The sequence below is a fragment of the Gobio gobio genome (assembly GCF_949357685.1).
Source record: "Gobio gobio genome assembly, contig: scaffold_139, whole genome shotgun sequence".
In the NCBI taxonomy this organism is placed as follows: domain Eukaryota; kingdom Metazoa; phylum Chordata; class Actinopteri; order Cypriniformes; family Gobionidae; genus Gobio; species Gobio gobio.
The window spans coordinates 75886-87500 of NW_027645774.1; the positions used below are offsets into that span (position 1 = coordinate 75886).

The following is an 11615-nucleotide window of genomic DNA, read 5'->3' on the forward strand; positions in this document are numbered from 1 at the left end:
CACTCAGAGCATCAGGCGAAACACACACACACTCAGAGCATCAGGCGAAACACACACACACACACACTCAGAGCATCAGGCGAAACACACACACACACACACACACACACAGCATCAGACGAAACACACACACACACACACAGCGCATCAGACGAAACACACACACACACACACACACACACACAGAGCATCAGGCGAAACACACACACACACACAGAGCATCAGGCGAAAAACACACACACACACTCAGAGCTTCAGGCGGAACACAATAAACGCTGTCATGTTCTCTTGCGTTGGGATGCTGTGTTTGGGAACACAATCGTGTGAGACGCTTCTGGAGGAATACACACACACACACACACACACTAACACACACTCTCTCTCACACACACACTAAATGCTTCTGGAGGAATACACACACACACACACACACACACACAAACACTCTCTCTCTCACACACACACACACACACTAAATGCTTCTGGAGGAATACACACACACACACACACACTAACACACTCTCTCTCTCTCACACACACACACTAAATGCTTCTGGAAGAATACACACACACTAACACACTCTCTCTCTCTCACACACACACACTAAATGCTTCTGGAGGAATTAAAGCGAATCATTCTGATCACACACTTTGACTCGGGCGTTTCAGAGCCACCAAACCAACCCTTGAGATGCTGCGACGCCATTGGTCCGCTGGTTAGGCCAGTTATCCAATCAAAGCCACCAGAGGTTTGGAGGGATTTCAATCAAACAAACGAACAAAACTCAATCTTCTGCTGTTTTCAGACACACCTGAGGAACAGATGAGCTGAGGCTGAGCAGTGTAGAGGAGGAGCTCCTCATGGCGTCACACACACACACACACACACACACACACTGAGGCTGAGCAGTGTAGAGGAGGAGCTCCTCATGGCGTCACAAACACACACACACACACACACACACTGAGGCGGCCGCAGTGTAGAGGAGGAGCTCCTCATGGCGTCACACACACACACACACACACACACACACTGGAGCGGCCGCAGTGTAGAGGAGGAGCTCCTCATGGGCGTCACACACACACACACACACACACACACACACACACTGAGGCGGCCGCAGTGTAGAGGAGGAGCTCCTCATGGCGTCACACACACACACACACACACACACTGAGGCGGCCGCATTGTAGAGGAGGAGCTCCTCATGGGCGTCACACACACACACACACACACACACACACTGGAGCGGCCGCAGTGTAGAGGAGGAGCTCCTCATGGGCGTCACACACACACACACACACACACACACACACACACACACTGAAGCGGCCGCAGTGTAGAGGAGGAGCTCCTCATGGGCGTCACACACACACACACACACACACTGAAGCGGCCGCAGTGTAGAGGAGGAGCTCCTCATGGGCGTCACACACACACACACACACACACACACACACACTGAGGCGGCCGCAGTGTAGAGGAGGAGCTCCTCATGGGCGTCACACACACACACACACACACACACACACACACACACACACACACTGAGGCGGCCGCAGTGTAGAGGAGGAGCTCCTCATGGGCGTCACACACACACTGAGGCGTCGGTTTCGCTGCAGTACAGAAAGAGTTTTATTTGTTTTATATACGGATGGCCTTTCAAAGTTTTAGACAGTTGTACAGGAGATTAAGGGGGAATGAATTCCTTTCGCCTTCGGTGTCGTTGAGTTTCTCTTGTGTCTGGCTGTCGGCACTTCTGAAGAATTGGCACCTCAGTCAACATGAGTGTGTGAGTGTGTGTGTGTGTGTGTGTGTCCGTGGATCAGATCCGCGTCAGCTGGTGCCACAGACTGGAGGGAAGGATGCTCTCCACCTTCTCCATGATGAAGTTCAGCGGGGCGAACAGGGTGCTCAGGAACTGAGGAAGAGAACACAGATCACACACAGAACTCCACTGCGAGAGAGTGTGTGTGTGTGTGTGAGTGTGAGTGAGAGTGTGTGTGTGAGAGTGTGTGAGTGTGTGTGTGTGTATGTGTGTGTGGGAGAGTGTGTGTGTGTGTGTGTGTGTGTGAGAGATACTCACGGCTTTAGCGAACACTCCCATGAGCTCTGGGAACTGATGTGTGAGCAGCGCCAGCATCGCTGTGAAGGAGCAGAGACCCGCCGTGAACAGGATGAAGAACGGCAGCTCTTTCTTGGGATACACTGACACCTCGTGGAACACTGCTTACACACACACACACACACACTCAGGGTTAACTACTACTGCATCATCAGTCAGTGATCACATGACTGTACACTGACGCACATTCATCGCTCATGAAGAACGGTTTTCAGATGAATCTGCCATCAAACCTCCTGTGACATACACTCACCTAAAGGATTATTAGGAACACCTGTTCAATTTCTCATTAATGCACTTATCTAATCAACCAATCACATGGCAGTGTCTTCAATGCATTTAGGGGTGTGGTCCTGGTCAATCTCCTGAACTCCACACTGAATGTCGGAATGGGAAAGAAAGGGGATTTAAGCAATTTTGAGCGTGGCATGGTTGTTGGTGCCAGACGGGCCGGTCTGAGTATTTCACAATCTGCTCAGTTACTGGGATTTTCACGCACAACCATTTCTAGGGTTTACAAAGAATGGTGTGAAAAGGGAAAAGCATCCAGTATGCGGCAGTCCTGTGGGAGAAAATGCCTTGTTGATGCTAGAGGTCAGAGGAGAATGGGCCGACTGATTCAAGCTGATAGAAGAGCAACTTTGACTGAAATAACCACTCGTTACAACCGAGGTCTGCAGCAAAGCATTTGTGAAGCCACAACACACACAACCTTGAGGCGGATGGGCTACAACAGCAGAAGACCCCACCGGGTACCACTCATCTCCACTACAAAGAGGAAAAAGAGGCGACAATTTGCACCAAAATTGGACAGTTGAAGACTGGAAAAATGTTGTCTGGTCTGATGAGTCTGGATTTCTGTTGAGACATTCAGATGGTAGAGTCAGAATTTGGCGTAAACAGAATGAGAACATGGATCCATCATGCCTTGTTCCCACTGTGCAGGCTGGTGGTGGTGGTGTAATGGTGTGGGGGATGTTTTCTTGGCACACTTTAGGCCCCTTAGTGCCAATTGGGCATGGTTTAAATGCCACGGCCTACCTGAGCATTGTTTCTGCCCATGTCCATCCCTTTATGAGCACCATGTCCCCATCCTCTGATGGCTACTTCCAGCAGGATAATGCACCGTCACAAAGCTCCAATCATTTCAAACTGGTTTCTTGAACATGACAATGAGTTCACTGGACTAAAATGGCCCCACAGTCACCAGATCTCAACCCAATAGAGCATCTTTGGGATGTGGTGGAAGGGGAGCTTCGTGCCCTGGATGTGCATCCCACAAATCTCCATCAACTGCAAGATGCTCTCCTATCAATATGGCCAAAATTTCTAAAGAATGCTTTCAGCAGCTTGTAGAGTCAATGCCACGTAGAATTAAGGCAGTTCTGAAGTTGAAAGGGGTCAAACACAGTTTTAGTGTGTGTTCCTAATAATCCTTTAGGTGAGTGTATACACACACACACACACACACACACACACACAGCATCTCCAGTGTGATTCGGATTAAATGCACACACACACACACACACACACACACACCTGTGTGCCGATATAAAGTCTGTCTCTGTTGTTTAAAGAGAAAAGCATCAACGTCATTTAGAATTACTGATAACAATTCCCCTGTTTTTGCGAGGAACAGTTCCTCATGTGGAGTGTGTGTGAGATTATCAGTCTGAACTCTGGTGTTTTCTGAATGTGAGCTGAACTCTGGTGTTTGCTGAATGTGAGCTGAACTCTGGTGTTTGCTGAATGTGAGCTGAACTCTGGTGTTTTCTGAATGTGAGCTGAACTCTGGTGTTTGCTGAATGTGAGCTGAACTCTGGTGTTTGCTGAATGTGAGCTGAACTCTGGTGTTTTCTGAATGTGAGCTGAACTCTGGTGTTTTTCTGAATGTGAGCTGAACTCTGGTGTTTTCTGAATGTGAGCTGAACTCTGGTGTTTGCTGAATGTGAGCTGAACTCTGGTGTTTTCTGAATGTGAGCTGAACTCTGGTGTTTTCTGAATGTGAGCTGAACTCTGGTGTTTTCTGAATGTGAGCTGAACTCTGGTGTTTGCTGAATGTGAGCTGAACTCTGGTGTTTTTCTGAATGTGAGCTGAACTCTGGTGTTTGCTGAATGTGAGCTGAACTCTGGTGTTTGCTGAATGTGAGCTGAACTCTGGTGTTTTCTGAATGTGAGCTGAACTCTGGTGTTTGCTGAATGTGAGCTGAACTCTGGTGTTTTCTGAATGTGAGCTGAACTCTGGTGTTTGCTGAATGTGAGCTGAACTCTGGTGTTTTCTGAATGTGAGCTGAACTCTGGTGTTTGCTGAATGTGAGCTGAACTCTGGTGTTTGCTGAATGTGAGCTGAACTCTGGTGTTTTCTGAATGTGAGCTGAACTCTGGTGTTTGCTGAATGTGAGCTGAACTCTGGTGTTTGCTGAATGTGAGCTGAACTCTGGTGTTTGCTGAATGTGAGCTGAACTCTGGTGTTTGCTGAATGTGAGCTGAACTCTGGTGTTTTCTGAATGTGAGCTGAACTCTGGTGTTTGCTGAATGTGAGCTGAACTCTGGTGTTTTCTGAATGTGAGCTGAACTCTGGTGTTTTCTGAATGTGAGCTGAACTCTGGTGTTTTTCTGAATGTGAGCTGAACTCTGGTGTTTGCTGAATGTGAGCTGAACTCTGGTGTTTTCTGAATGTGAGCTGAACTCTGGTGTTTGCTGAATGTGAGCTGAACTCTGGTGTTTGCTGAATGTGAGCTGAACTCTGGTGTTTTCTGAATGTGAGCTGAACTCTGGTGTTTGCTGAATGTGAGCTGAACTCTGGTGTTTGCTGAATGTGAGCTGAACTCTGGTGTTTTCTGAATGTGAGCTGAACTCTGGTGTTTGCTGAATGTGAGCTGAACTCTGGTGTTTGCTGAATGTGAGCTGAACTCTGGTGTTTGCTGAATGTGAGCTGAACTCTGGTGTTTGCTGAATGTGAGCTGAACTCTGGTGTTTGCTGAATGTGAGCTGAACTCTGGTGTTTGCTGAATGTGAGCTGAACTCTGGTGTTTGCTGAATGTGAGCTGAACTCTGGTGTTTGCTGAATGTGAGCTGAACTCTGGTGTGAGCTGAATGTGAGCTGAACTCTGGTGTGAGCTGAATGTGAGCTGAACTCTGGTGTTTTCTGAATGTGAGCTGAACTCTGGTGTTTGCTGAATGTGAGCTGAACTCTGGTGTTTTCTGAATGTGAGCTGAACTCTGGTGTTTGCTGAATGTGAGCTGAACTCTGGTGTTTGCTGAATGTGAGCTGAACTCTGGTGTGAGCTGAATGTGAGCTGAACTCTGGTGTTTTCTGAATGTGAGCTGAACTCTGGTGTTTTCTGAATGTGAGCTGAACTCTGGTGTTTGCTGAATGTGAGCTGAACTCTGGTGTTTTCTGAATGTGAGCTGAACTCTGGTGTTTGCTGAATGTGAGCTGAACTCTGGTGTTTGCTGAATGTGAGCTGAACTCTGGTGTTTGCTGAATGTGAGCTGAACTCTGGTGTTTGCTGAATGTGAGCTGAACTCTGGTGTTTGCTGAATGTGAGCTGAACTCTGGTGTGAGCTGAATGTGAGCTGAACTCTGGTGTGAGCTGAATGTGAGCTGAACTCTGGTGTTTGCTGAATGTGAGCTGAACTCTGGTGTTTGCTGAATGTGAGCTGAACTCTGGTGTGAGCTGAATGTGAGCTGAACTCTGGTGTGAGCTGAATGTGAGCTGAACTCTGGTGTGAGCTGAATGTGAGCTGAACTCTGGTGTTTTCTGAATGTGAGCTGAACTCTGGTGTGAGCTGAATGTGAGCTGAACTCTGGTGTTTTCTGAATGTGAGCTGAACTCTGGTGTTTGCTGAATGTGAGCTGAACTCTGGTGTTTGCTGAATGTGAGCTGAACTCTGGTGTTTGCTGAATGTGAGCTGAACTCTGGTGTGAGCTGAATGTGAGCTGAACTCTGGTGTGAGCTGAATGTGAGCTGAACTCTGGTGTTTGCTGAATGTGAGCTGAACTCTGGTGTGAGCTGAATGTGAGCTGAACTCTGGTGTGAGCTGAATGTGAGCTGAACTCTGGTGTTTTCTGAATGTGAGCTGAACTCTGGTGTGAGCTGAATGTGAGCTGAACTCTGGTGTTTGCTGAATGTGAGCTGAACTCTGGTGTTTGCTGAATGTGAGCTGAACTCTGGTGTGAGCTGAATGTGAGCTGAACTCTGGTGTGAGCTGAATGTGAGCTGAACTCTGGTGTTTTCTGAATGTGAGCTGAACTCTGGTGTTTTTCTGAATGTGAGCTGAACTCTGGTGTTTTTCTGAATGTGAGCTGAACTCTGGTGTTTGCTGAATGTGAGCTGAACTCTGGTGTTTGCTGAATGTGAGCTGAACTCTGGTGTTTTTCTGAATGTGAGCTGAACTCTGGTGTTTTTCTGAATGTGAGCTGAACTCTGGTGTTTGCTGAATGTGAGCTGAACTCTGGTGTTTTCTGAATGTGAGCTGAACTCTGGTGTTTTCTGAATGTGAGCTGAACTCTGGTGTTTTTCTGAATGTGAGCTGAACTCTGGTGTTTGCTGAATGTGAGCTGAACTCTGGTGTTTGCTGAATGTGAGCTGAACTCTGGTGTTTGCTGAATGTGAGCTGAACTCTGGTGTTTTTCTGAATGTGAGCTGAACTCTGGTGTTTGCTGAATGTGAGCTGAACTCTGGTGTTTGCTGAATGTGAGCTGAACTCTGGTGTTTGCTGAATGTGAGCTGAACTCTGGTGTTTTTCTGAATGTGAGCTGAACTCTGGTGTTTTCTGAATGTGAGCTGAACTCTGGTGTTTTTCTGAATGTGAGCTGAACTCTGGTGTTTGCTGAATGTGAGCTGAACTCTGGTGTTTTTCTGAATGTGAGCTGAACTCTGGTGTTTGCTGAATGTGAGCTGAACTCTGGTGTTTGCTGAATGTGAGCTGAACTCTGGTGTTTTTCTGAATGTGAGCTGAACTCTGGTGTTTTCTGAATGTGAGCTGAACTCTGGTGTTTTTCTGAATGTGAGCTGAACTCTGGTGTTTTCTGAATGTGAGCTGAACTCTGGTGTTTTCTGAATGTGAGCTGAACTCTGGTGTTTGCTGAATGTGAGCTGAACTCTGGTGTTTGCTGAATGTGAGCTGAACTCTGGTGTTTGCTGAATGTGAGCTGAACTCTGGTGTTTTTCTGAATGTGAGCTGAACTCTGGTGTTTTTCTGAATGTGAGCTGAACTCTGGTGTTTGCTGAATGTGAGCTGAACTCTGGTGTTTTTCTGAATGTGAGCTGAACTCTGGTGTTTTCTGAATGTGAGCTGAACTCTGGTGTTTTCTGAATGTGAGCTGAACTCTGGTGTTTTTCTGAATGTGAGCTGAACTCGGGTGTTTTCTGAATGTGAGCTGAACTCTGGTGTTTGCTGAATGTGAGCTGAACTCTGGTGTTTGCTGAATGTGAGCTGAACTCTGGTGTTTGCTGAATGTGAGCTGAACTCTGGTGTTTTTCTGAATGTGAGCTGAACTCTGGTGTTTTCTGAATGTGAGCTGAACTCTGGTGTTTTTCTGAATGTGAGCTGAACTCTGGTGTTTGCTGAATGTGAGCTGAACTCTGGTGTTTTCTGAATGTGAGCTGAACTCTGGTGTTTGCTGAATGTGAGCTGAACTCTGGTGTTTGCTGAATGTGAGCTGAACTCTGGTGTTTGCTGAATGTGAGCTGAACTCTGGTGTTTTTCTGAATGTGAGCTGAACTCTGGTGTTTGCTGAATGTGAGCTGAACTCTGGTGTTTTCTGAATGTGAGCTGAACTCTGGTGTTTGCTGAATGTGAGCTGAACTCTGGTGTTTTCTGAATGTGAGCTGAACTCTGGTGTTTGCTGAATGTGAGCTGAACTCTGGTGTTTGCTGAATGTGAGCTGAACTCTGGTGTTTGCTGAATGTGAGCTGAACTCTGGTGTTTGCTGAATGTGAGCTGAACTCTGGTGTTTGCTGAATGTGAGCTGAACTCTGGTGTTTGCTGAATGTGAGCTGAACTCTGGTGTGAGCTGAATGTGAGCTGAACTCTGGTGTGAGCTGAATGTGAGCTGAACTCTGGTGTTTTCTGAATGTGAGCTGAACTCTGGTGTTTGCTGAATGTGAGCTGAACTCTGGTGTTTTCTGAATGTGAGCTGAACTCTGGTGTTTGCTGAATGTGAGCTGAACTCTGGTGTTTGCTGAATGTGAGCTGAACTCTGGTGTGAGCTGAATGTGAGCTGAACTCTGGTGTTTTCTGAATGTGAGCTGAACTCTGGTGTTTTTCTGAATGTGAGCTGAACTCTGGTGTTTTCTGAATGTGAGCTGAACTCTGGTGTTTGTTGAATGTGAGCTGAACTCTGGTGTTTTCTGAATGTGAGCTGAACTCTGGTGTTTTTCTGAATGTGAGCTGAACTCTGGTGTTTGCTGAATGTGAGCTGAACTCTGGTGTTTTTCTGAATGTGAGCTGAACTCTGGTGTTTGCTGAATGTGAGCTGAACTCTGGTGTTTTCTGAATGTGAGCTGAACTCTGGTGTTTGCTGAATGTGAGCTGAACTCTGGTGTTTTCTGAATGTGAGCTGAACTCTGGTGTTTGCTGAATGTGAGCTGAACTCTGGTGTTTGCTGAATGTGAGCTGAACTCTGGTGTTTTCTGAATGTGAGCTGAACTCTGGTGTTTGCTGAATGTGAGCTGAACTCTGGTGTTTGCTGAATGTGAGCTGAACTCTGGTGTTTTCTGAATGTGAGCTGAACTCTGGTGTTTTCTGAATGTGAGCTGAACTCTGGTGTTTTTCTGAATGTGAGCTGAACTCTGGTGTTTGCTGAATGTGAGCTGAACTCTGGTGTTTTTCTGAATGTGAGCTGAACTCTGGTGTTTTCTGAATGTGAGCTGAACTCTGGTGTTTGCTGAATGTGAGCTGAACTCTGGTGTTTGCTGAATGTGAGCTGAACTCTGGTGTTTGCTGAATGTGAGCTGAACTCTGGTGTTTGCTGAATGTGAGCTGAACTCTGGTGTTTTCTGAATGTGAGCTGAACTCTGGTGTTTTCTGAATGTGAGCTGAACTCTGGTGTTTGCTGAATGTGAGCTGAACTCTGGTGTTTTTCTGAATGTGAGCTGAACTCTGGTGTTTGCTGAATGTGAGCTGAACTCTGGTGTTTTCTGAATGTGAGCTGAACTCTGGTGTTTTCTGAATGTGAGCTGAACTCTGGTGTTTTCTGAATGTGAGCTGAACTCTGGTGTTTTTCTGAATGTGAGCTGAACTCTGGTGTTTTCTGAATGTGAGCTGAACTCTGGTGTTTTCTGAATGTGAGCTGAACTCTGGTGTTTTCTGAATGTGAGCTGAACTCTGGTGTTTGCTGAATGTGAGCTGAACTCTGGTGTTTGCTGAATGTGAGCTGAACTCTGGTGTTTTTCTGAATGTGAGCTGAACTCTGGTGTTTGCTGAATGTGAGCTGAACTCTGGTGTTTGCTGAATGTGAGCTGAACTCTGGTGTTTTCTGAATGTGAGCTGAACTCTGGTGTTTTTCTGAATGTGAGCTGAACTCTGGTGTTTGCTGAATGTGAGCTGAACTCTGGTGTTTTCTGAATGTGAGCTGAACTCTGGTGTTTTCTGAATGTGAGCTGAACTCTGGTGTTTGCTGAATGTGAGCTGAACTCTGGTGTTTGCTGAATGTGAGCTGAACTCTGGTGTTTTCTGAACGTGAGCTGAACTCTGGTGTTTTTCTGAATGTGAGCTGAACTCTGGTGTTTGCTGAATGTGAGCTGAACTCTGGTGTTTTCTGAATGTGAGCTGAACTCTGGTGTTTTTCTGAATGTGAGCTGAACTCTGGTGTTTGCTGAATGTGAGCTGAACTCTGGTGTTTGCTGAATGTGAGCTGAACTCTGGTGTTTGCTGAATGTGAGCTGAACTCTGGTGTTTTTCTGAATGTGAGCTGAACTCTGGTGTTTTCTGAATGTGAGCTGAACTCTGGTGTTTGCTGAATGTGAGCTGAACTCTGGTGTTTGCTGAATGTGAGCTGAACTCTGGTGTTTTCTGAACGTGAGCTGAACTCTGGTGTTTGCTGAATGTGAGCTGAACTCTGGTGTTTTCTGAATGTGAGCTGAACTCTGGTGTTTTTCTGAATGTGAGCTGAACTCTGGTGTTTGCTGAATGTGAGCTGAACTCTGGTGTTTTCTGAATGTGAGCTGAACTCTGGTGTTTTTCTGAATGTGAGCTGAACTCTGGTGTTTGCTGAATGTGAGCTGAACTCTGGTGTTTTCTGAATGTGAGCTGAACTCTGGTGTTTTCTGAATGTGAGCTGAACTCTGGTGTTTGCTGAATGTGAGCTGAACTCTGGTGTTTGCTGAATGTGAGCTGAACTCTGGTGTTTTCTGAATGTGAGCTGAACTCTGGTGTTTTCTGAATGTGAGCTGAACTCTGGTGTTTGCTGAATGTGAGCTGAACTCTGGTGTTTGCTGAATGTGAGCTGAGACTCCAGCAGAGCCGGATCAGGAGTGGGCAGGAGAATCTCTTACTGGGTAGCAGCTCTCGGTCGGCCGTCTCTGTGCAGACGGGATAGGGGTAGAACAGGTGTCCTTTCTCCAGAGGGTAGGGGATCATCCTGAAAGCTGAAGCATCAGTGCATCAAAAACTCATCACAACACCTCACACACTCTCTCTCTCTCACACTCTCTCTCTCACACACTCCTGCTCATCAGGCCCTGCTCAGAGCGGGTCTGAACCCTGATGAGATCTCACACCTCTGAGGTGTGTGTGATGGTTCTGAGGTTCACTCCTGAGCGTTTGATTCTGAAGCTGCTGTGTTTTCTCTGGGTTCGGCTGGTTTAGGCTCTCGGATACACACTCGTGTCTGAAGCTGGAGGGCTGAAGGCGATCTGACCCCACGGACCCACGGGTGTCAGAAGTCATGACAGTAAATGTGCTGTAATAACTGATGTGCTCTCTCAGAATCAGACCCGACTGCACTTCTCCCGATGAAGCCGTGACAGTGTGTGTGTCTTTAAACCGTTAACCTCTGACCTCTGGACAGCGCTGGAGATCCAGGGAGAGCATTCGTCTAGGGGTGTGTGTCTAAGGTTATAACCGTCAACGAAAAAAAAAAAAAAAAAAAAGAAAACTAGGTGGGAAAAAACATTGTCGTTAACTGAAACTAAAACGAGGCATTACAAAAAAACAACAACTAACCAAAATACAACTGTAATGACCTTGGCCTCGACAGCTTCAGCCACAGTGAGCTCATGCAGGAAACTGACCAATAAGAGCGCAGCTGTGCTCGCATGTGACTCGCATAAACACGTCTCGGTACGCTTTGAAAAGCTGCCTGGTGAAAGCGAACCGAAATGCAGCAGCACTGACACAAACAATCAGGAGTGAAACGCCCTTACCATCAGATCAGATCGGATCAGACACTTCTTGTTTTATGAAATATTGCAGTGATTATTCTCAATGATTTATCATTATTGTGTTAATAATCTTGAGTCAGAATAACTTCATCTCTTC

General features: G+C 46.6%; 1 protein-coding gene across 2 annotated transcripts in view; it reads right to left on the reverse strand.

Annotated features, from left to right (window-relative positions):
- Positions 1 to 1615: 1615 nt before the first annotated feature.
- LOC307122357 (suppressor of tumorigenicity 7 protein homolog) overlaps positions 1616 to 11615 on the reverse strand; it is a 30907-nt gene continuing 20907 nt past the window's right edge. The window contains exons 12-14 of one of the 2 annotated variants that reach the window (XM_079846348.1): positions 10631 to 10723; positions 2088 to 2227; positions 1616 to 1922 (exon numbers count right to left, since the gene is read on the reverse strand). In XM_079846348.1, coding sequence (XP_079702474.1) covers positions 1827 to 1922; positions 2088 to 2227; positions 10631 to 10723 — 329 coding nt within the window. In that variant the 3' untranslated portion in view covers positions 1616 to 1826. Of the gene's footprint in view, positions 1923 to 2087; positions 2231 to 10630; positions 10724 to 11615 lie in introns of both variants that reach the window. The other variant, XM_079846347.1, reaches the window with a different exon arrangement.